We start from the raw sequence: 25,686 nt of genomic DNA, 5'->3' as shown, positions 1-25,686 counted from the left end.
ACAGGAGTAAAATCAATAGGGAAATAACAGGATGTGACTTCAAATAACTCCTCCACAAAGGGTCCTGTGACAACAGAGAAAGAATGAGGTTGAATTATAGGTTTCATTCACCCAAGAAGCCCGAATCAGCTAATTCATGGCCACTAAGACATACCCAGGCTATAGTCCCTGGAGATGAGATCATGGACAATGCGGAATGCTACCAGAAGATTACGAGGATCCTTTTCCCCATCCATCACCTGGATGAAGCCAAATGTGAAGTCAGCTCCTAGGCCTTTTAGCTCTGGGAAGGAGAGAACAAGGTCACTACTGTCCCATGGGATAGAAAGTTCAGACTTTCTCCTAGGAGGCCTGTGTTCTCCTTCTGTTATCACTTGCTCCTCTCTCAGAACAGACCATTATTGTCTTCCTATCTCAAGACAAAGTACTCAATAAAGGGATGAATACAAACACACACACACACACACACACAATTTAAAAAAAAAAAAAAAAATATATATATATATATATATATATATATATATATATATAATTTTAGGATAAAAATGTAAAAAACTTTATATATTGCAGAAGGGGAGAATGGACCCCCAGTCACTCTTCATCATTCTGAGTACTGGCTCTTATCTATATAACCCCCAGGCTAAAATGCATCCTACTAATGGGGAAAAAAAAGTAGTGTGTGCTCACTTTCAGGTTTTCTCGTGAGTCCAGCCTCTTACCTTCTTCCCGAGTTCGCATGAAATTGGTGATGATACTGTAGACTGTATGTCGGTCTACCTGGAGCAGGGACTTGAGGGTAGGGGAGAAAGGAAATCAAAAAAGAGGCTAAAATATACCTCAGCTGATACAACTACTTCCTATTTTATAATCTCTAAATGGATAACTCTTTATACCAGCATAAGATCAACCTAAGAGGAACTGTAGAGAAAGGGTATGGCTACTGACCAGCATGGCAGTGATGTCAAAGCCCAAGCCTGTCTTTCTTTATGCCTTACTTTCTTTAGGCTAAGAGGACATAGGTCAGACATAATGGCATGCATCCCTCCCTCTCCTTATCTAATAAGAAAGTATACCAATATAAATATGGTCATAAGACATGAAAGAATTTAGAATTTAGAAAGCAATATGTTTTACCATCTCATTCTAGTTACATCAAGGGGTAGGGGATGAGAAGAATACCACTGGGACAGTTATTACTCACCTGTACATGTACTTCCTGGAAGATGGCTTTAAGCACAGACACAGCCAGCCCTGGGGGCAGGGCCACACATAGGCTCTGGGGAGAGAAGGGAAGATATGTGAACACTGATGGAATTAGAATATACTTTCCAAGACACAACCTAAAAGAGGCCTAGTTAGCTCTGGTGGGAATCAGAACACCCTGGTTTAGGAGGAAACACTAACAGGAACTTTCTACATCTAGCTGGTAGCTCTCTTCCGATTCAGCTGAATTCCAGTCCCCCAAAGGTTACTTTTACTCCTTGGAGTAGAAACATAAGTAGGGCTGGCTAACACTAATCTAGTCCCACATTTGGGTCTCTGTCCTTTTAGCACATAAAGCCTTACCCTCAAAGAGCAAGGAAAGAACTGGACAGGGCTCCCGTGAATACAGATAGGTAATGAAAAGGAGAACTCACAAGTGCCCTCAAACCCTGCAGGACAGATGGGATCACAAGATGATGGTCCTTCAGCCGGTTCTCATAGAACAGGATCAGGTGTACCACTGCACAAACCAGATTCAGCCATTAGTTCATGCAGGCGTAAGGGAGGCCCACCAGTTTTGCTCCTTCCCTCAGTCTCTAAGGCTGTCCCAGTCTGGGTTTCACTACAAAATATTTCACTACAAAATATGGAAGGCATGGATATATCTCAGGGTGAAAGAAAATATTATCTATTCTCACATAGATCCACAGTGAAATCCACTCTCAGTTCCAGAACTGCCTCTCTACAGAATTGGGGTCTGCAGATTTTCTTCTTTCTTCCAGTGCTGGGGACTGAATCCAGGGCCTCACATGTTCCACCACTGAATTATACCCCATGTCCCTAAAAGTTGTTGTGTTCTTATTTTTTTGATGCTGGGGATGAAACCCAGGGGCTGCAAACTTTTCTTCTTAAAGGGCCAGGTAGTATTATAGGCTTATAGGACATGGTATCTATTGCTATTATTCAAATCTACCACTGTAACCTAAAAACAGTGTAGATAATAGGTAAATAAATGGTTGTGGCTGTGTTCTGACAAAATTTACTTTTCTTCTCCAGCTAAGATACAGTACTGGAAACATTACTTTGTCCATTTTATAGACTGGGGAAGATACAGTGAAAAAATTATCTAAAGCTATAGTTGAAACCCATGGGTCTCATGGTTCAGCTTTTACCATCTCAACCACACATACCAGTGAGGAATGAAGACCCTGAATTAGTAGTTTATAGATATGTTACACTCTCCCTCCTATAAAGTTAATTTGAACATGGGATGCCTTGGTTCAGCAATCTGGGAAGATATTCCTACTAGTGATGCCAGTACCTTCCTTTTCCAGGAGCAAGGAGTAACACTGGAGTAGCACCTGTGACAAAAGTTGGATCCCTCGTGCCCGAGTTCGGGGTTCTGGACTCTCTAGAGAGGACCTGGAAGAAAATGGGATAGAGACAGTCTATTATTAACCTGTTCAAACCTTTGAAGTAATAAACACTCTACAATTGGTCACACTCAGCCTCTGGACATAGAAGCGTAAAAGAGTAAAAACATTCTAGAAAGGTGCTCAGTTAAGAACTGAAGCCTGAAGAACTGATCCCCAGATGGATCTGGCATTATTAGAGGCACATGTGACACCACAGCCAACAGAAGTTACTGTTTCCAGGCACTCCCATCTTGACACCTAATAAGAATTGTGCTTATTCTCTTCTCCCCAGTAATATGACTGTGACATTGATACTCCTGAAACAGAACTTAGCAGCTACCCACAAGACTTGAGAGATAACTGGCAGCTGCAGCTTCTAGCAAAACAGGAGAAAAGGTATATTTTTATAAATTACTGCTAAGGAAAAAATGCTGAGAACCACTACACCATACCAAAGTCCTAGGTGAAAACAACTCACACAAAAAAACCCCAACACAAAATCCCCAAACCTTATCACTGAAAGGTTACAAAGATGGCCAGAATAAAGGTTTAACTATGTAAAACTACTGATATGGGAGAAGCTGCCCTGAAGCAACAAGGTGATTTACCTTCAAAATAGTTCTACAGAGATTACAAATAAACATACTAGACACAAAACAAGCAGGAAATAAATTCTTGGTAAGGAGCAAGTGACAATAGTTACAGTAAACCTCAAGGATAAAGGCATATAATAAGGAGTAATGGAGCAAAAATAAGATCCCTTCTGACAGGATCTGTAGGATAGGAACTTATAGGAAAACTTCTCAGGAAGTAGAAAATTATGCACTCCCAGCGCTTATAAATGAACCAAGGCACACAAATACTCATAGCATCGTTATGCAGAATATCCAAAAACTGAAAACCCAGATACCCATCAACTTAAGAACCTATACAATGTAGTATTATTCATCAAGCCAAGAAATGTATACTGCTACATAATATCTAACATGGATGAACCTTGAAAATATGCTTTGTGGAAGAAGTCAGCCACTAAGGTCACATATTATATAATTCCATGTGAAAATTAAATTTCTAAAATAGGCATATTCCTAGAGATTGCAAGGGCTGAGAAGAAGGAGGAAGAAGTAATGAATGCTAATGAGCATAAGTTTCTTTTTGGAGTAATGAAGATGCCCTAAAATCTGCATAAATCAATGAATATATTAAAAGCCATGGGATAGACACTTCAAAATGGAGAATTATGCTGGATGTGGTGGTGCATGCCAGCAATCCCAGCAACTCACAAAGCTGAGGCAGGAGGATCACAGTTGGAGGCCAACCTCAGCAATTTAGCAAGACAAAAAGTGAAAAAGGCTGGGAATGTAGTTTAATGGTTTAGATTAAACCATCCCTGGGTTTAATCCCCAATAACAAAACAATAACAATAACAAAAGGTGAATTTTATATGTGAATTATATTACAATAAAACTAATATTTAACAAAAATGAACCAAGGCCACAAGAATGTATATCAAAAGTTATACAGAAATGATGTGTTATGTGGGAGAAATGCTGAATAGGTGATTTAGGTTTTTAAATTTCCCTCATTTTCTAGTTTTCCCTCTTGCTTCAGAAGACATGCTGGCTGTGACAGTTAACAACCCTTGCTAATAAAGGTAATCAATTTAAATGGTCCCCCAATTATAAAATATGAAGAAGGCAGGCATTAGACTATAAACAAATTATTTTCTAGGGAGGATGGAACCCCAGATTTTAAAAACACTGCTTTTAGCTGTTTCCCTAAGCCTTTTCCCTCAGTGGTGATCTGGTGTGAGGTCTGCCTCCTGGCCACTTTCTAGACACAGTCCACAGCTTGTCTGCTTCAGGTCATCTAGATCCTATAGAGGCTGGGTGAGCCTAAAGAAATACAAAAGGTATTCTTGCTCTAATTAAACAACAGTGGATGGCCTTCAACCAACCACCAGGCCCAACTTGTGGAGCTGTGTACCTACAAGTTGTGTGCTTCCTAACACTACCTTAAGCTTTAGTCAGACATGGTATCTTTTCAGAACAATTCAAAGATGTAAGCTTAGTCTGAAATACTGATAGAAAGGGGTTTTTGGATATGGAGGAAATTCGGGCTCCAGGAAAGCAGCAATGCATAAAAATAATTTTCTCAGAGTTCATAGGCAGGGCTAGAAGAGCATTCTAGAACAAAGACTCTTACCCAAGGGCTTCCACCACTTGTAACACTGTGTAGCTGCCAGATTTCACATCTAGAGGAAACAGACAAAGAAATTATGAAAAAGAAATTAAGAAAAAACAAAAATAAAACCCCTATTACAGGGTTCCATCGCTCTAAATACCAGTGCTTCCTGCCTACCCTAGGTGTGATACCATGGGGCCCACTGCACTTGCCAAGAACCCCTTCCTAGATAAGAAGTGTTACAGTAACACTTCAGATATGCAGCTTTCAGTATAAAAACTAAAGAGAAAGTAAATCATTTGGAAATTATTTATAATAAACCCAAGAGAAATAAAAAATAAAATAATTTGTTAAGATAGCTGGGTACAAAGTTAGTATTATGAAATTAAAAACCATCCCATATTTATATAAGAGACTGTAGACATAGTAGGGGGAAATCCTATTTGTATATGTGTGTGTGTGTGAGAGAGAGAGAGAGAGAGAGAATAAATGAACACATACCTATTTATAAACTTAGAAAAAAAAATCTGGGAATATATACAAAGGAAATGAAATCTACATCTGAAGAGATGTTTGCACTCCCAAGTTCACTGAAGCATTATTCATAATAGCCAAGATTTGAAACAACACCGAAGCAGCTCTATACACACTAATAATGGAACATCTAAAAGCAGAATAATAGCTGGGCAAGGTGGTGCACATTTGAAATTCCAGTTACTCAGAAGGCTGAGGCAGGAGGATCACAAGTTCCAGGCAAACTGGACAACTTAGTGAGAAATAAAAATAAGAAGGGCTGGGGATGTAGCTCAGTCAGTGGCAGAGCTCTTGATTAGCATGTACAAAGCCCTGGGTTGGATCCCCACTACTGCGAAATAAATACATGAATGCAGCACGGGGTAAAAAATAGTGCATAGAATATGTACAGATCATTGTTTTGAGAGGGAGAGGGGATGTTCTCATTTACATTTATTTACATGTCTGAAAGACATAGCAGGAAAGAATAATATTATCTCAGAAAGACAATGAATAGCCAGGGATTGAGAAGTAGACTTTTGTTTTGTTTTGTTTTTTAAATTTGGTACTGGGGATTAAACCCAGAGGTGCTTTACTGCTAAGCAACATGCCCAGTCTTTTCTACTTTTTGAGATAGAATCTTGCAAAGTTGCTGAGGGTGACCTCAAACTTGTGACCCTCCCACCTCAGCCTCCTAAATTGCTGGGATTACAGGTGGATACCATTGTACTCAGTAACAGCAGTAGACTTTTCACTGAAACATTTTATTTTGGAATAATTTTAGATTTACAGAAAAGTTGCTATATAACCCTTACCCAATTTCCCCTAATGTTAAAATCTTATATGCTACATTTCTCAAACCATATACATTGGTTAAAATTAAGAGACTGCCCGGTATGACAGCACATGCCTGTAGTCCCAGCGACTTGAGAGGTTAAGGCAGGAAGATAACAAGTTCAAGGCTAGCCTCAATGGCACAGTGCAGCTCCAAGCAACTTGTGCGACCCTGTCCCAAAATAAAGAGAGCTAGGGACATAGCTCAGTGATAAAACGCCCCTGGACTAAATCCCCAGGACCAGAAAGACAAAAACCTAAGAGATTAGTACTGGCACACACATGCCTTTAACTAAACTCCAGGCTTTATTCAAATTTCACCAGATTTTCCTACTAATGCCATTTTTCCTACTAATGCCATTTTTCCAGTGAAGGATACTACATTGCCATTAGCCATCCTGAGTCCCTACTGCCTTCTACTCTGTGAAATTTTCTTACCTTTCCTCGTTTTTCATGACCTTAATAGTTTAAAAGAAGTACTTTATAGAAGAATGTCCCTCAACCTGGATTTGTTTGATGCTTTCCTCATGTCTAAACTGGGATTTTCAAGAAGAATTTCAAAGAGATGAAGTACTCTTTTCTTCAGGTCACATCAAGGGTACAAGTTACCCACATGGATTCTCTACCACTGGTGAGGCTTTGATCACTCAGTCAAGGTACAACCACCAGGTCTCTGTACTATGTAGCTATTATTTTCCTTTCTGATACTCTTTTCTTTACAAGAGAGTCTTTAAGTCTAGCCCCACTCAAGGACGACAGAAAGAATAAGCTCCTGGAGAGAGGAGTATCTACCTGTATTATTTTAAATTCTTCTAAAAAAAATTCAGGCCAGGTGCAGTGACACATACCTGTAATCCTAGCAATTTGGGAGGCTGAGGCAGGAGGATCTCAAGTTCAAAGCCAGCCTCAGCAAATTAGTGAGACTCTGTCTCAAAATAAAATATAAAAAGGACTGAGGATATGGCTCAGTGGATTCAATTGCAAGTACCAAAATAACATAAAATGTAAAAAGAATTCAGCTATTTATTATATCAGTATAGATTCACATAGACTTTTATATTTTGGGTAACAATTCAATAAATACAATCCAATTTATTAATGCCCAATAAATAAAAGGTTACTTATATTGTAGCTCAAGTTGTTCCATATTTGGCCATTGAACTTAAGGTTGGCTCCTGTGTTCCTTTGATAGGCCCCCCTCCCTTTTTAAGAAATTTCTTGAGCACTTTTTTTTTTTTTACTTTCTAGCCCTACAAAATAGTACAGGTTCATCTTGTAATTTCCCTGCTCTACCCCAGAATCAGCCTTTTCTTCAAGAAGCCCTGTTTGTTGTTTTGAAAATGGCATTTAGAAACCAAGATCTGAGCACGGATGTGCTCATTGTTATTAAGATGACACTATTTCTAAGCCTGCTGAGCACAGAAAGCTGGGAAATATATGTATGCATCCTAACCTACATTACACAATTTTTTTATCACTATTTCTCTATGTGTGCATATATATTAAGCTAATCTGAAGATCATATTAAAGTCTCCAACTCTAATCCAGGACTATCGGTTTCATCCTAGCCTTCCCCCTTTGCTTACTTATAATTTCTTTCTCTGACAGTGAGAAAGCTGATTCCCATTATCTATTGTTTACAATTTGTTCATTCCTGGTATAGGCTATAAATTATATTTAGAATTATCAATCAAACACAGTAGTTTATATACAATTTTGATCTTGGTGTTAAAAAATAAAATAAAATACTGTTTTCCAAAGTCACCTAGGTCAGCTCTTTTTCCCTGCCCTCTTCAGGTGAGGGTATGTTATACACTAGTTACACTCTGCATTCCATCTTGGAGGGACACTTCTTGCTGTATTGCGCTTTGGCACTTTTTCAGTGTTGCACCAGGTAAATATATTACTTAACAATTTTAGGGGTACAAAAGTAACAGGAAGACTTAACAGAAGCTTTTTAGTTTACAGAGAAACAAAGAGCAAAAGGTTATTTTCATAAGGGTTTGATTAACAGAGAGTTACAAAGAGGAGTTCTAGCTAATGATGGTATGATAGATATGCAGGGAATTACTTTCAGGAACCTGTTCTGGGTTCCTAACTCACCTACTTCTAAATGCAGGACCTTAGCTAGTTACCTCTTGCTAACAAGAGAAAAAGTAGGGGTGGGGGAGGCTTGAGAACAAACTCCTAAGCTTCCAATTCTCCTTAAGTCTCTGGCCTCAGGGTAACAGCTGTGAGCTGAGCTTGACAGAGGCTTACTCTGGCACTAAAGTAAGGAGAAGTCCAACCAGACTGAGGAAAGGAGAGCTCTAGTTAGGATTCACAGCTCGTGACTGGCACCAATGTAGACATCAGGCACTCTTAGCCCTGCTTGTGCCAGGATGTGGAAGGCCCAGCTGCTGCCCTAGCTCCTGAGAAAGAGCCAAGGGAAAAAATGAGCAGGCTGTAGGGTTGGGGGAAGGGGCAGGAGTCAGACTCATAGGACAAACCAACCAAGGAATTGATGGTTGAGTTCCACGTCTGATTCCTTAAGTGTAATACTTTCATGAAGAGAAATACCTGTCTTGGTTGAACCATAAAAGAGTACTCTACCCCAGGCACGGTAGCACACACCTGTCATCCCAGTGGTTTAGGAGGCCAAGGCAGGAGGATAGCAAGTTCAAATCCAGCCTCAACTTAGCGAGGCCCCAAGCAACTCAGTGCGATCTTGTCTCTAAATAAATTACAAAAAGGGGCTGGGATGTGGCTCAGTGGTTAGCAACCCTGGGTTCAATCCCCACTACCAAAAAAAAAAAAAAAACCCACCACTAAAATAATAATAATATTTCTATCAGCAAAGAAAGTTTCATTATGCCCCTAAAGTCAACTCCCACTCAAATTTTCTGATTAAAAATAACTTCTTCAGCATTCAGCATACATCAGTGTGAAACCTTATTGTTACAAAGAAACATTCACTTGCACATGATTCCTTGCATCCCAATACTTGAGTGAACTCTCCTGGTGGAGCCTTTTAGTCTTCAAAACTTTCATAAGGATCCCATCTTGAATTATGCAGTACATTTAAAAAGGGGAGGAGTATAAAAATAGTACACAATTAGGAAAAAATAATAAGGCTATCATAGCACAGTAAGAAAGATTAAGAAAAATGGGAAATAAGCTGGCAAAAAACTAGAATTGGTATTTTGGGGATATTTTCACAGAGGAGACTAAATTAAACATCTATTTCAGTTCACCTCAGAAATGTCTTTCATATATGAAACCTTCTTTTCATCTCTATAACCAGACTATATAGTGAATAGTGACTGTTGTCCAAAAGCCTTCTACTTTTTGGTGTTGATGAGAATGTTACTGAATTTTTAGATTATGGAACACTGTGAATATTAAAAACAAACAAAAAAAACAACTGAATTGTTCATTTAAAATTGCTGAAGTGCAACTGGGCATAGTGGTGCACACCTGTAAAGCGACTCTGGAGGCTGAGGGAGGAGCATCACAAGTTCAAGACCAGCCTCAGCAACTTAGCAAGGCTCTAAGCAACTCTGTAAGATCCTATCTCAAAATAAAAAATAAAACGGGCTGGGGATGTGGCTCAGTGGTTAAGTGCCCCTGGGTGACACCAAAAAAAGATATAAATACAGCAGAGAATAAAGTGTGGTGGCACATGTCTATAATCCCAGATACCTGAGAGAGTAGAACTGAGGTTATCCTGGGCAATTCAGTGAGACCCTGTTTCAAAATGAAAAAAAACAACAAGGATGGGGATGTAGCTCAGTAGTAAAGTGCCCCTAGGTTCAATTCCCAGTACCAGAGAAAAAAAGAAAAGAAATATATCAGGGAGTTTTGTGGAGGTTTTTTTGTTGGTTTTGGTACTGGGGATTGAACCCAAAGGCGCTTTACCACTGAGCCACATCCCCAGCCCTTTTTAAATTTTGAGACAGGGTGTGGCTAATTTACAATCCTTTCTCTGCCACTAAGTTGCTGGAGTTAAAGGTGTGTGACACCATGCCCAATGACAGGGAGCTTTTAAGAAGCCCACAGTTTGGTGGGGCAGAGTGACATTAAAATAATCAATGCTGGGTAAGGTGACACATGCCTATAATCCTAGAGACTCCAGAAGGTGAGGCAGGAGGATCTCAAGTTCAAGGTCAGGCTTGGTAATTTAGGGAGATCCTGTCTCAAAATAAAAAGGGAAGGAAGAGAGCAGGAGTAGAGACAGGAAAGGGGAAGGAGAGGTACTGGGGTTCTGAATTAGAACAAGATATATTTCATGCTTGCATGATTATGTCAAAATGAATTCTACTGTCATGTATAACTAAAAAGAACCAATAAAAAATTAAATGAGAGGGGTGGGGAGGCCTGGGGTTGTAACTCAGTGGTGGAGCACTTGCCTCGAATGAGTGAGGCCTTAGGTTCAATCCTCAGCACCACATAAAAATAAATAAATAAAGATATTGTGTCCATCTACAACTAAAAAAATTTTTTTAAAAAGTATGGGGCGGGGGAGGTGGGGATGTACCTCAGGTCAGTGGTAAAAGGCCCCTGGGATCAATCTCTAGTAACACAAAACGAACAAAACACATCAATCACAGCCTAACTATTTCAGTGTCACCATAGTGATAGAAACAGATACTGGGTTTAAAAAAAAAAAAAAAAAGTAATATTCCTGGGTTTACAAAGATTACTAACTTTAAGTGATTAATTCTTTTACCACTATAAGTACTCCCACATGAAAATAACCTAAATACCTGGGAATACTATTAATTATACACGGGACTTCTGGGATGAAAGAAGCTAATAAAGAGTTAATTTTCCTAAGGGTAGACTCCCTGGTATTATGGGGAAAAAAAAATAAAAGTTCTTTTCCTTTTCTAGGCAGGCCTAAGTTTTCCCTATATGTTCAAGATTTATTCTTCACAGATGGACTTACTAGCACTTCCTAGCTCCCTACTTTCTTCAGCAGGGAACTGATTCATGTGGGACACAGAGGATTCCTCAAAGGAGTATTTATGAGGTCATTGACCTAGAAGGCACAATCGGATCTCTGTCTGATGGAGTTATAGTCTCTTGAGAATCTGTAGTGGCAGCCCAAGGCAGTGCGGGTAGGTCTGGGGTGATGCAGGAGGACTGATATGAGCCAGAGAGAGAAAAATCTCTCAGGACTAGGTTCCAATCAGGTTCTCAAATGCCCTTTCTGCTGCTGATGCACAGACATTTCTCCAAACTATGTACTATTTTTTTAAAATATTCTTTTTAGTTGTAGATGGACACAATACCTTTATTTATTTATTTTTTACATGGTGCTGGGGATCGAACCTAGTGCTTCACATGTGCTAGGCAAGCACTCCACCATTGAGCTACAACCCCAGCCCCTGTTCTATTATTCTTTACTCATTTTTTTCATTTCATGAATAGTGGTCTCCCCTAGCAACTACAAATGTGAGAAAACAATATAATCAAGATTGAAACAAAGGAAAATCCAAATAACTTGAAATGAAAAAAATTATATTCACCACCTGCAAATTCAACATGTCCAAAAATCATACTCTCCCAAATCAGCTCCTTTTCCAACCTCCTCTTTTGGACAAAATACTTCCTCTTTTTTCATACTCAGGCTTAAAACTTTGGGAACACTCTGGGCCCTTTCTTTTAAGCCTTATAACTGGTTTGACTTCAAATTTCAGATTCTTCCTTCAACATCTCTCACTCCATTCACATAGGCAGTTTTTTTCTCCCAGTACTGGGAACTGAACCCAGATTCTCATGCAAGCCTGGCAAGCACTCTATCACTGACATCTCCAGCCCTTTCTAACTTTGTTCTGAGACAGGGTCTTGCACTAAATTTCCCAGGCTGGCCTCAAACTTGTGATCTGCCTCCCAAGTAGCTGTGATTACAGGCATGTACCACCACACATGGCTATATAAAGCAATTTTTATTGTTTATATACTTATATTAGTTCTAGGAGATACTGGTGGTAGAGAAGGGTATTATTTGGAGATGTACACAGACACAGCTACTAAACAACTCTCCTAATAAGTAGATGAGTGGTTGAGAAAAAAGTATTATAAAGATTTGGAAGTGTGAGATGTCTGGGGGGTGGCCACTCAAATCTAGACTTTGACTCCAACATCTAACTTGGATCAGTAGTAGTGGAGGGAAATGGGAATGATAGCACTCAGAGGATAAGGTGGATGCTGGGAACTAAAGGTCCAAGAAAGCAATGGTGAAAATGAAGGTTTACTTCAAGTGGTGGCAGCTTCTGAACACCTTCAGGAGAGGTCCTAACTCTTGGGCTTCCAGGTCATTTCCCTTCCATTGTTTGCTCCTTCTTTATAGCTGACACCTACTTTCACCAGAAACTTCCCTAGGGGCAAAACAAATTTGATGGAATCTGCATTTGTGATCACTGAGTGTTCCTTCTGCATTTATAATTTGTTGGAGGCTGCTGCCACAAATGGCTGAACAGGAAGCTGTCTGGTCCCTTTAGCACTAACAGAGATTGACATAGGCTGGAGGATCAGAAAGCAAAAACTGTCAACCTTCCACAACCCTAACTATGGTTGTGAGCTAAGATGGAGAATTCTAACTTAATCCTTTCCAAATTTGCTTTCATTTTATGGCTCTGCTTGCTTAAGGATCTACAATGATTCTATTACCTACAATAGTCTATTCAAATCCTTTGCCCTAGAAGCCAAGGTTATGCATAATCCAACCCCATCAAACCTTTTCAATTTCATCAATCACTACTTTTCTATAACAACCTTCTTTTTTTTAGAGGGCTAAATTACAAAATGTCTACTATTACAGAGAGAGACAGATGAGCCAAGTTAAAGTAGGAAACATTTTAGGCCATTTTTTAAGGCATAAATAAAATTATGTTACAAAAATATTTTTAAGAACTTAGCTGTCAGCTGGGCATGGTGGTGCACACCTGTAATCTCAGCAGCTCAGGAGGCTGAGGCAGGAGGATTGCAAATTCAAAGCCTTTCTCAGCAACTTAGCGAGGCCCTAAGTGACTCAGCGAGATCCTGTCTCAAAATAAAATATAAAAAAGGGCTGGAAATATGGCTTAGTGGTTAAGCACCTCTGGGTTCAATCCCAGGTACAAAAAAAAAAAAAAAAAACTGAGCTCTCTTTTCAAAGTGTTCTGAATCAAAAAATTATTGTTTTCAGAATGTATAAATTTGAAAGAAAAGTTACAGATAACAACAATAATGTTCTTTTTGTGTGTGTGTGGTGCTGAGGATTGAACCCAGGGCCTTGTGCATGGAGGCAGGACTCTACCAACTGAGCTATATCCCCAGCCCAACAATAATGTTCTTTATCTTGGTAGTGGATGAGATTGTTTTAGCTACAAACAGTGAATATATAATTTGAATATGTAGTTCATTGGATATAAACATTATACCAAAATAAACTGTAAACAAATCCTAGTCAATGATATGCCAAAATAGGAGACAAGCATACTGATACACACAATTTAAATGAATGGATAGGTATGTGATAAAACAAATTACAGAAAAATGTTAATGGTAGGATCTAGGTGGTGATGAGGTGTTTTTTATAAAATTCTTCAGACTTTGCTGAATGTTAGAAAATTTTCATAATAAAACATTGGAAAAATGACACTGACAACACACTGTACATATTAATTGTAAGCCCTGATAACACACTATACTTTCTAAAGTTGTAATATGATAAGCTTAGTGGCAGCACCAGGCATTTGTCCACTGATGCTTCCAAAGCAACCTGCACAAACCTCTTAGAGCATGGTTGTCTCTTCAACCACATTATATGTTCTTGGTGGTCACAGATCTAATCTCATTTGCTTTATGCCATATTTGGAAACTAATATGTGTTCAATAATAGTGAAATGACTTGAATGAAAATTAATATTGCAAAGTATCAGTGTTATGTTCCTAGCAGATTCATTTCTCACCCTAAAAGTTAATCTGTTCAATTTGCAAGAGAAACATATCTTTTACTTTTCCCCAAGCATGCAAAACCTCCCAAAATAAATACTTTTTAAAACCTTATCTGTACTCATTTTGTATGCTATTAAACTTGAATGTGAAAGCCTAACATTCGATAATGTTTTAGGTTTGCCCCCCCCCCCCAAAAGAGCTAAGTCAGAATTCCAAAGTGGCCTCGAATTTGTTTTGTTCAAATTTTAGAGTGTTAAAACTAAGAGATTCCTCAAAACTGGTCAAAAGTAGAAAACTGGAGATCTGGGAAGAAAATAAATGACACAAAAAAGTAGTGAAACAAATTAATTGAGAACTCTTAAGGCACGGAATAAAGCCTTATCTCCAATTCCCCGGAGACTGGCTCCTCTTCTCCTCCTCCCTCGGATTACAGCCAGTCAGAGAGGGGCCACTGGCCACTCCCAGGATGCCTCGCGAAAGGAGCGGATGCCTCTGAACATCCATCTCCCCACGTCAACATCACACAGCACCGTCTCGTGGCGTGAGCACCTGGTTCCGACCTGGAGGAGTTCGAGTCCCATCTCCCCCTCCTACCTGGTCGGTAGCTCTGCGCAAGTCTCCTTCCCTCGCTGGGCCTGTTTCCTTACTTGTGAAATGTAATGATTCTCTATCACTGACTACAGGGCGATGAGGAATGTAAAGGCGCTCTAAGATGCAACTAACTCTACTTGTTATGGCTTTCAAGCTCGCGACGCTCACCAAGTAGCCCAAGACCAATCTCTCAAAGTCACCTCTGTCCCTCACTCCCTTCCCGCCCCGCGCTGGTGCTGAGGCCGCTCCCTCTAGTCGGCCATGTGGAAGCCACGCGGCGCTGCCAGCCGTACCTGCAGCCACCTGGTCAGCGGGGCCCTCCTGCTGACCCATGACGAAGTCTTGCACGAGGCCCCACAGGGCGCCCGTAGGCGCCGCCGCCTCCAGAGCGGCGGCGGCAGCCATGACGCGTACCCGAGACGGTGGGTGGGGAAGTAGGAGGTGGTAAAAGAGAGACCTTTCGCGCACGCGCCTTCTGAGCCAATTGCTGGGCGAAGGCCGAGGGGGCGGGGCGCTCTCTGGATCACGTGCCTGCCGGCTCCGGTCCAGGCAGTTCCAGGGAGGGACGGGACTGCCCCTCCCCGAGGGGCGGGGCCTGAGGTCGGGGCGGTGGCGCGGAGAGGGGAGGAGCCTGCTGGGCACGCAGCCGGGGGCCATTGAGGGCGAATAATTCCCGGCCGGACTCCCCGGGAGACCGGCGGAGGGGCGGGTACCTGGCTGGGTGGGGCCGGGGGGCGGTGCGCACTCTGGGGGAAGCCAATGAGAAAATCAGGCCCGGCCCGAGGGGCGGTGCCGTCAGTCACATGCGCACCTGGGGCGAGTGGCGGCGGCGGCGCGGGCACCGCCAGCCGGCGGAAGAGAGCTGGGCCGGGCTGGGGCGGGGTTAGGCAGGTGAGTGACAGGCTCTGGGGGGCCGGCCCCAGCTGGGAGCCCCGAGCGAACCCTGAGTAGCTGCGGCGGTGCCCGCCCCCTCTCCGCCCCTCCAGCGGGGCTGGTCTCTGGCCGGGCACCGTCGCGGGCCCCCCTGGCCCGGCCACCTGGGACTGTGCTGAGAGTCGGCCACCTCCCTCTCTCCCCTGGCCCGCAAAGTTTGTGGCGAAGCCGGCGCCGGGCAGAGCGCGCCCGGGGGGAGATCCGGGAGCGCCCGATGCCGAGCGGCAGGAGCCGTTGACCCCGGACTCCGCCGTCCTGGGCAGGAACGCGGAGCAGTCGGCCAGCCGCCGCCTCCGGTGCATGGGGACCGGCTGAGGAGCCAGCATGGGCAACTGCGTGGGGAGACAGCGCCGTGAGAGGCCGGCCGCCCCAGGACACCCCCGCAAACGAGCAGGTAACGCTGGGAAAGTGAACAGGGCCACGACTCCCCGCCAGTTGTCCCCCTCCTGGCCGGAGCCCTGGGGTTCCCGAGCGACCTCCCGCGGCGCCTGGGCTTCCTCGATGTCTCTCGAAGGCGGACGGGACCCCCCTCCTCTGGGCGGGGTGACCAGGGGAGCCGAGTTGGGGCAACTGCAAGTTCTGACCCGGCTGCGAGACTAACTCGCTCCAACTGGGAAGCTCCTGGTGGGGGCGGGGGCAGGGGCAGGGGCAGGGGCAGGAAATGTTTGCAGACCGCAGTGGGGCCACGGAGGGAGGGGGCCAGGATGAGGACGCCGCTGGCCTGGCAGCCCGGGCCGGGGTCGGACGCCGGCCCGTCGGGGCGCGGCGCGGGCAGCCAGGCGGCCCCAGAACTCTGAGCGAGCGAGACGAAAGAACAGTCGCTCCTTGCAAAGACTGTGTCATTATCGGGCTGCAGATCGTGTCTGCCGGAATCCGACTTGCAAAAGCAGCTCAGGACTCTGGGAAGGAAATCTTTATTTTTCCCCGCAGGGCTTTTTAGAGCCTCCTGGCCGTCTGGGAGTCTAAGAGAGCTGGGGTGCGTAGTGAGAGTCACCCTCAGGTTTGTTGGGATCCTTCCCAGCACTAGGAGTGGGATCTGCTCGCTGGTGATCCGAGAGGCCTGGGCAGCGCTGTCTCACTTTCTTGGTACAACCTTCCTATCCTGGCGCTTCACCCGGGGAAGAGGTCTGGCAGTCGTTTGAGTCTTGTAGTCACTTCCTTTTCTGAAGGTGTTGCAAGGACCCTTCTGAGAATGATAAAATAGACTTTAGAGCTCAAAGGAGCCTTTGAAACTTGTCTAGATTTCTGGTAGACTTACATCCCCCCTATGTAAGTGTCCATATTCAGAGAGGTTGAGTAACTTCCAAAGTCACACAGCTGGTTAGTAGTACAGCTGGGCTAGAACCCCATCTTCTCTTCCACCTGATTGCCACATACCCTTTTGTGTAAGAGAGGCTACAGCCACAGTTGTTAATGAAGTGGAAACTCTAGTTGGAGTTTCCTGTCTACTTCTCCACCAAAGGTGTGTTGCTTGGATTGCGGAAACTGGAAAAAAGAATGGGGGAGACCTGGGGGAAGCAGTGAAGGATGTCTGTGTGGTGGACAGGATGACTTGTGCAGGAAGAAACGTGTTTTCATAGGAAGAATGGGGTAAAACTGAACATTAAAATCTTGTCTGAGGGCAACCCTGGCCATTCTTCTGACTGAGGAAAGTTGATTTTCCACCCAAAGGCTTCCTTTTCATTCATTCATTCATCAACTTTTTTTTTTATAATCTCAGTCCTTGATTTTATAGCATGTTTTCACTGTTGACAACCCTCTTCCACTGAAAGTCTCCCCCACTTCTTTTCTTGGCATTAGACTGTCTTGATTTTCCTTTTTGATCACTCTAACCCACTACCCACTTTCCTATCCCTCTACCCACCTAGGGTTGGAACATCTATGGTTCAATTTGACATTCTGTTTTTTCTCATTACACTCCCTCCCTGAGAAATCTTCTTCAATCCCACACTTTGACCATTGGGAAGATCCCTACATCTCTATCTTCAACTGAAACCCCAGACCCACATATCCAGCACCCACTGGACACCGTGATATAGATAGAATTAAGATTTAGCACCTCTAAAACAAAGCTGTGCATCTCCCCTAAACTACCTTCCCTTTACTCTTCTGTTCTTAAGTTGCCTGACTTTGTTCTTTGAAGAACTCTCTCTGGTGAGTCTGTGCTTCCTTGTCCTCTGCTTCCCATTCAGTTGGTCACTGGGGCCTGCTGATTCTTCCTTCAGACATGCCTCTTCCCAAATGACTTATGCCCTTGTCATCTCAAGTCCACCTCTTCTGCCAGTTTGGAGTGAGTTCCCCACCAAGGGCAAGTTCGCCTTCAGTCATTCATCAAATGCCTGCACACAGTGTCCTCTCAGGAGGCGTTTGTTAAATCAACATGTTTTAAACCCTGCAGTTTCAATATTCAAAACATTTTTGCACCTTCTCAATCCTACAAGCTCTTTCAAGGCTGTTCAAATGTGGCCTAGTCCTTGTAAGACTTATTTCTTTATCTTCTCATGAGCCACCAGTGTTTGCTCATCCATTTCCCCTTCTTATTGAGACCTTTTTTTCCTTCAAGGTCCACCTCAAATCCCATGTCCTTCTTGATTGCCCCACTTGACAACCTCCCCCACCCGCCCCTAGCAGAAGTGATTGTTTCTTCAGAGAACTCCTGCAGACACATTACCTATGCCACTTACTTGATAATTATCTACTCCATATTATTAGTCATTTCTTTGATGTTCACAGTCTTGTATCAGCAACCACATTACAAGCCTGAAGACCTGGGTTCTCTCTTTCCTTTGTGTATTTGTCTCTGTCTCTCACTCATATGACCATGCATACACACACTCGGCACATAGCACACAGAGACCTGTACAGAGGAAGCACTCAATATTTGTTGACTTTAGAAAGCTAACCGAACTTCACCTTGCCACCTGAATTCTTTATGTAAACATTTTACTGAAGTATATACCTGCATTTTTTTTTTTTTTTTGCCTGCTAGTGAATCGTTATTTTAATTCCATGGGTCCTGCTATGAATAGCGTTATTCATAAAGTCCAAAGCTCAGGGGAACTCTGTAGGATCACAGATTTGGTACAAGGGAAGAATCCTTCTTAACTTCACAGCATGCATCTAGCATTCCTTTAACATCTGCAGCTTACCCTTTGACAAGGATATAGTTTCATGTTGTAAGGCTAATGTATAGGGCTGGAGGTGTTGCTCAGTGGTAGAGCACTTGCCTAACACGTGTGAAGCCCTCCATTCAATTTCCAGCGCTGTAAAAAAGAAAGAAGGAAAAAAAAGCTAGGTGTGTGGTGGTGCATACTTGTAATCCCAGCAACTGTGAGGCTGAGGCAGGAGAATTGCAAGTTTGAGGCCAGCCTCAGCAACTTAGTGAGACCTTCTCTCAAAAAATAAAAAGGGGGACTGGGATTGTGGCTTAGTGGCAGAGCACTGGCCTCGCACATGTGAGGCACTGGGTTCAATCCTCAACACCACATAAACATGATACAAAAAATAAAGGTATTAAAAAATAAATGAATAATGGGGCTGGGATTGTGGCTCAGTGGTGGAGCACTCGCCTAGCACATGCACAGCCCTGGGTTCGATCCTCAGCACCACATAAAAATAAATACATAAAATAAAGGTATTATGTCCAACTACAACTAAAACGATATTTAAAAAAATAAATACAAATAAAAATAAAAAAGGGCTGGGAATGTAGCTAGTGGAAAAGTGCCCCTGGGTTCAAGCCCTAACCAAAAAAAAAAGAAGAAGAAGAAAAAGAAAAAGACTAATGCCTGAAACTAACTCCCCAGCTCCCACTGTAACCGTCGCCTTTTCTTTGCCACTCCTATACTGGGAAAAAACCCTCAGCAGAGAGCTAGAACCTGAATTCTAGTCCTGGTTCTTTGTTCAGTGATCCTGGGCAAGTCGCCCAGCCTCTCTGGGCCACACTTCCAATATCTCAGGCAGGGAATTAAACAAGGTCATTAGAGCAGTTTTATCATTTTCATAAAGGTGACTGTTCAAAACTGGAGTAATTGAGGTGAAATATATTGCCTTATAATGCCACCTTTTGTCCTTAGTTCTATCTTCTCAGTTACATGACAGGTGAATCCCTGCCATTAGTCAGGAATTCTTGCATTGGATAAAAGGTTCTCTCATCTCATCAAGTTTTGGATTGTTGCCATTTATTATTTATTTCTCTTGCTTCTCTGAATGTATCCCCAGTAGGCGTAGGTTCTTCTCCAGGTGCTGGGTGTGCTTGCATGCTTCTGTGAATACTTGAGGATCTGGAGGGGCGCTTGCCAGCCTATACATCTACCCCAAGTAGATCAATATTTCTACCTGTGACCTGGGTGGAGCAGCCCATCCCCCAGCCACTGTCAGAAGAAATACAGGTAGTAGAACAGGCAAGTCTCTTGCCTAGCTCCACCCTTTGAGAATGTGGCAGGGCTGAAACCCAAATATCTGACTCTGTGATGTGCCAGGCGTATCCATTTACGTTCTGGAATCTCAAGCTCTGGGTGTACAGACCCAGGGCCCTGTTTGGGGCTGGTTGTGCTTGGGAGGGAGTCTGCTTCTTTTGTGGGCAGTGTGGCTATTCTTGAAAGTGTAATTGGGCAACTTCTCCATTTTCTCAATAAATAATTAGTGAGTGCCCTGTACCTTGCTGACTGTAAACAGATTTGGTCGTTGGCCACAGGGAGCTTACAGTCTTGTGGGGACAGACAGTAAACATACAGACAAATTACACATGATCATCTATGTGAATCTTGTAGGATTATACATACGGTTACATATTATATATGCTGGAGATGCTCAAGTTTATAATCTTACCATCCTCTCCAACTCTCCAGCCTTATAGATTTGCTGCCTACTCAACAAATCTGATATCCACAAGGTCTCTCAGTTTTATGTGTCCAAGCCAGAATGAATCTTGCTTCTACCCGTGTTCCTCCTTTCATTGTTCCTATCTCCGAAGGTTGAATTCCTTATTCTAGTTGCCCAGTCCCTTAAACTCTGGAGTCATCGCTGACCTCTCCCTTTCTCTCAAATCCCACATCCATTTAATCGATAAGTCTGTTGGTGTTGCCTTTTTGTATCCTGCACCTGACTCTCTGTCTCCACCACTTTCACCCTAAGTTGGCCTCTTCACTGACCTTCCTACTTCCTCCCTTGTCTCCTGACAGACAATTTCCATCACAGCAGCCACAGTGATGCTGTAAACTCTTAAGTCAGATTTTGTTACTCCTTTGCTCATCCCTTCCTGTGACTCCGGATCTCATTCAAAGTCTTTGTACTGGCTTGGAAGTCACAATATGAGTTTTGCCCATTTTCTTTTCTGGAGCATCTCTTGCTCTTCATCCCTTTGTTCAACCCCCAAGTGCCTGAATGGGTCCCTCTCTCTCCTCAGCCCAGTGTCGGCTTCCCTTCCAGGAAGCTTTTTCACCTTTCTCTGTAGTTCATATCATCATCTGACCCTGGCTGCCTCCCCTTATTCCCTGTGATCAGAGATTTAATCTTTTGGACCAAGAGCCTGACATATAGTTGGTGTCTAATAAGTATTTTGTGGATGAAATTAGTATGTATAAACCTTGTTGGTGAGATGCATAGAAGAGCAAAGGTGGGCATACATGATTGATCTCCTGGCTTAGGAGTTCAGCCAGCCCTCCTGTGTTAGGGCAGCTGTGCTAGTGAAGGGACCTTAACTGCAACTTCAGAGTGGTGTTCTTTCCCTGAAGTGGCATCTTTCTACCCCCAGGTGCAGATGAGGTCCCCAGTACCTGAGGTATGGTTCCCTGGGGCTTGGGAATGAACATCTTGCTGGAAGATCCTGGGGCTGAGGCTAGAAGCTAGAGAGCTTAGAGTGAAGGCCTCTTACGAGGATCCCACTCAGGCAGTGACACATTCTTGTCATTTCACATGTGTGTCTGTGTAACAGTGGGCCCCCTCTCTCAGGTACATGTGGTGTTTGTAGTCCATAACTGGCAGGGTAGGAGTGGGTTGGTCTAATAGAATGTGAGGAAGGAAGTTGAGTGATATGGATCCCAGCCTCTCTGCCCATCAATTTGCTGGAGAATTTTTAGAATCATAGAATTTTAGAATCATAGCTGAAAAGGACCTAAAGATTTCTATAACCTCTTTTTTCTTATTCAGCTATTAAAAAGAGAACAAAGATATATCTGCTCCCTGCCTAGTTCACAGAAATATGGTGCAACCTGTATAAAAACGCTATGGGCTGCTTTAAGTCTTGATTGTGCTGAGGTCAAGACGTTGTAATCAAGGTCAAGTATGTTTAAAAGGGAGGGGGAGTCTATTTTCTTCTTCGCCACTTTCTTTCTTTTTTTTTTTTTTTGTACTGGAGATTGAACCCAGGGGTATACTTAACTGAGTCACATCCCCAACCCTTTTTTAAAAATCTTTTGAGATAGGGTCTCACTAAGTTGTTTAAGGCCTAAGTTGCCGAGGCTGTCTTTAAACTTGTAATGCTCCTGACTCAGCCTCTGAGCCACTGGAATTACAGGTGTGCTCCATTGCGCCCAGCCTTCGCCACTTTCTTGAGTGGTCATCTTGGGCAGGTTTCATGCTTAATTGATCCTCTAAAAAATAGTATTTCCAGTTTACTTCATCCAGATAATATGAGGATCAAATAAGCTAACACTAATTATAAATACTTTCATAGTCTATGGTCTGCTTGAGTGTGAAGTCTCAACCCTGAGTTGCATCTGGTAAAAAATGAGACTTTGGCTCTCTGGGCCTTTCTAGTTGTTTGTGTGGCTTTGGCCAAGCCTCTTGATCTCTTTGAATCTCAGTTTCCCTATTTGTACAATTGGGTGGCTCTCCCTCCTCACCTCTCAAAGACATGGTAAGAATCAAGTGAGACCCTGGATGATAAGAGACTTTGTGAACTTAGAAAGTTTCTATTCAAAGCTATAGGATATTTACATACAAGTATGTTTTTTTTTCTGACCATATTATTGAAGCTTGCTGTTTGTTTTAAAGAGCAAAACTATAAAATGTTTATTTAAAAAATTATTTTTTTGGATGAGAATTTTTCTAAAATGATTGATATGTTTCTGAGCCAAATATACTCAACAAAAACAACCTCCTCTTTGCCACTTGGGTCATTGAGTTCACACTTGAGTGGACCAAGCATCTACTTAGGGGTAAGGGGGACCACAAAAGGTCTTTCTCTCAAAAGTTTTTAGCTCATAAAGAAGAGAGTGGGGGTGGGGAGTGAACTGGTGGTGTGCACAAGGAAATTACTGGGGGCAAGCCCATTTCGGAGGGACCCATGCAGCAACATTGGGGTATGTGTGTTTTGCAGGGGCTTTTAATTCTCTTTTAGGCTTTTCCTGCCTGGTTACTGGGCTTATAATAGTGTGAGTGAGGATTGAGCTTCTGAGACTAGGGCCAAGGACCTGAAACTAAATGGCTTCCAGCTACTGAACTTTTGGGGTTCTTGTTCCACCTATACTCCTTGCTCTCTTCTTCCTGGAAGTCAGTGGTTGCTCTTTGGATTTTTTTTCTTTCTGATATATATATATATATATATATATATATATATATATATATATATATATATACATACATACATATACATAAAATTACTTTTAACCATTTAAAGTGTGCGTGTTTGCAGCATAAGTGTATTCACCACAGTCTGCAGAACTTTTTCATTTTCCCCAACTGAAACTCTGTACCCATTACATGGCAATTCCCCATTTCTCCCTTCCCAAGCCACTAGCAACTGATAGTCTGCTTTATTTCTCTATGGATTGAACTATTCTGGAAAATTCATATGAGTGAAATCATACAAAATTTGTCCTTTTGTGACTGGCTAATCACTTAACATGTCTTCAGTATGTTGTCATACATATTGTAGCACATATCAGAATGTCCTTTAAAAAAAAAAAAGTGACTGCTGGATGTGGTGGTGCACACCTATAATCCCTGTGACTCGGGAGGCTGAGGCAGGAGGATTGCAAGTTCAAAGCCAGCCTCAACAACTTACCGAGGCCCTAAGCAATTCAGAAAGACCCTGTCTCTTAAAAAATACAAAAAAGGCCTAGGGATGTGGCTCTGTGATTAAGCACCCCTGGGTTTAATCTCTGGCCCAAAACAAAAACAAAAAACCTAATAATCCATTGTGTGTATATACCACATTTATTTATCCACTCATCACTCAGAGGACATTTGGGTTGCTTTCATCTTTTGGCTATTGTGAATAATGCTGCTAATGAACTTGGGTATACAAATAACTGTTTAGTCCCTGCTTTAAATTCTGGGTGTATATACCCAGATATGATGTTGCTGGATCAATGGTAATTCTGCTTGTAATTTTTTGAGTAGCTAGTATACTGTTTTCCTTAATGGCTGTTCCAGTTTATATTCCCACCAACAGCGCACAAGGGTTTCAATTTCTCCACGTCCTCATCAGTGTTTGCTGTTTTCTGTTGCTTTTTGTTTTTGTCTGTTTTACCTTTTCTTTCTTTTTGAGATAGGATGTCACTAAGTTGCTGAGGCCAGCCTTGAACTTGTGATCCTCCTGCCTCAGCCTCCCTCCATGAGGAGGGAGACTGAGCTCATTATGTGTATCCACACCTCTCATTATCCTCAGCTCCTCAACTTCTCTCCCTGGAGCCCCTTCGTTACAATGTCAGAGTGTTGTTATCAGGGACCTAGGCAGAATGATTCCTTGCTGGTTCCTGTTTCCTTTGGGAGCCTGGTTCCAGGACCTGAGGGTGAGTGAGCCCAAGCCCAGGCAGACCATGAACCAGTAAGCAGCCTGGATCACCTGCGGGCTTGTTGTTTTGAGGGCTTCAAGAGATGCAGTTAGCAGCAGCTCACCTTTGCAGTATGTACCACATGCCCGGAGCATCAGGTACAGGATCCAGGTTAATCCTCACAACCACCCTGCAGGGATGCTATTATCACCTTTTTACAGGCAAAGAAACCAAGCCTCAAAAAAGCAACTGCTGTTGCCTATGGCCACATAGCTTGTAGACAGCAGTGCCCAAGCTTTTGGCCACTAAAGTTTGTCCTCAGAATGGGGAGATGAGAACTAACTCTCTTATTGTTAATGTTTTTTCAATGAGAGTTTATTGTTGAGCACCTTCAGGCACCTTGCTAGGCCTGTTCTCAAGCATCATGTCTTTGAGTCTGCCCAGTTTACCCGTGGGAACAGTTCTCCCTGTTTTACATTTGGGAAAGTCAAGTGGTTGTTGGTGGTCACTGTGCTGAGAAGAGATGGCCTGAACCCAGCCTGAGAACTTTGACTGGAATTCCTGTGCCACAGCTCATTGCCTTATGCTGCGAGCCCTGCCCACCCATGAAAAGTGCCCCCAGAGGTCAGCTGTGAAGTCTGCAAAACTCCAAGGACTGTAGCCACCTCTCCCTCTTGTTGCTGTCCTCTCCTATTCTGATGTCCTGCCCCCCAGATCATAACCTCTATAGGTAGAAGCCCTAGGAGTTCATCATCTTGATTCAAAGTGCTTGGCACGTAGTAGGTGCTTTGTAAATATGCCTTGACTATTTGAGGGCTGAGTGTGCTGGAGGCAATAAAATTCCAGCCAAGACTGTGTTCCTAAAGAGAAACACCAGTAGAATGCAAATACAGTTTTTTCCTCCTCCTTCTCCTGGAGCAAACCTCCACTTTCCAACTCCCAGATGCCAGGGACTAGAAGAAAGGAGTGCCCACGCTCTGCAGACTTTGAATTAATCCCCAATTCCCCAGGGAAAAGAGGCAGGGGAGAGTCACAGTTAGCAAAATGCTTGTAGAATCAGGTGTCACTCTTTGTAATTAATAAGAGGAACGATCCATTGCTTTGCTCAGCATTTCGTAGTTTTTCAAAGTGCTTTCTCAAGTATTATTTATCATTCGATCCCCACAGCCATCTTGGTAGGCAGGGCAGGAATCACTTTTCCTCTTTTACAAATGAACATAGTGGGACTCGATAAGGATGTTAAACTATCAAGATTATTTATTAATAAATGGCAAAAGCCATAGGGAGGCAGTGGCTTCACCACAGTAAGAAAGCCTCAGGGCAGAGCCTCAGTTTCTGCATCTGTAAAGTAGGAGAAGAGTCCACCATTG

At 42.9% G+C, this 25,686-nt stretch overlaps 2 protein-coding genes across 4 annotated transcripts in view; one reads left to right on the top strand and one right to left on the bottom strand.

Annotated features, from left to right (window-relative positions):
* Window positions 1-15,086, bottom strand: part of Mms19 (MMS19 homolog, cytosolic iron-sulfur assembly component) — a 28,480-nt gene extending 13,394 nt beyond the window's left edge. For 2 of the 3 annotated variants that reach the window (XM_027930237.2, XM_027930238.2), the window contains exons 1-8: window positions 14,957-15,086; window positions 4,824-4,872; window positions 2,525-2,625; window positions 1,638-1,723; window positions 1,202-1,276; window positions 720-789; window positions 155-283; window positions 3-64 (exon numbers count right to left, since the gene is read on the bottom strand). In XM_027930237.2, coding sequence (XP_027786038.1) covers window positions 3-64; window positions 155-283; window positions 720-789; window positions 1,202-1,276; window positions 1,638-1,723; window positions 2,525-2,625; window positions 4,824-4,872; window positions 14,957-15,068 — 684 coding nt within the window. In that variant the 5' untranslated portion in view covers window positions 15,069-15,086. Of the gene's footprint in view, window positions 1-2; window positions 65-154; window positions 284-719; window positions 790-1,201; window positions 1,277-1,637; window positions 1,724-2,524; window positions 2,626-4,823; window positions 4,873-14,956 lie in introns of those variants that run through there. The other variant, XM_027930239.2, reaches the window with a different exon arrangement.
* Window positions 15,087-15,492: 406 nt separating this feature from the next.
* Ubtd1 (ubiquitin domain containing 1) overlaps window positions 15,493-25,686 on the top strand; it is a 53,259-nt gene continuing 43,065 nt past the window's right edge. The window contains exon 1 of the mRNA XM_027930213.2: window positions 15,493-15,990. Coding sequence (XP_027786014.1) covers window positions 15,921-15,990 — 70 coding nt within the window. The 5' untranslated portion in view covers window positions 15,493-15,920. The remainder of the gene's footprint in view (window positions 15,991-25,686) is intronic.

Source organism: Marmota flaviventris, chromosome 4 (assembly GCF_047511675.1).
Source record: "Marmota flaviventris isolate mMarFla1 chromosome 4, mMarFla1.hap1, whole genome shotgun sequence".
NCBI lineage: Eukaryota > Metazoa > Chordata > Mammalia > Rodentia > Sciuridae > Marmota > Marmota flaviventris.
Note: the sequence above shows the minus strand (reverse complement) of the source record. Positions and strands in the feature narration are given on the sequence as shown.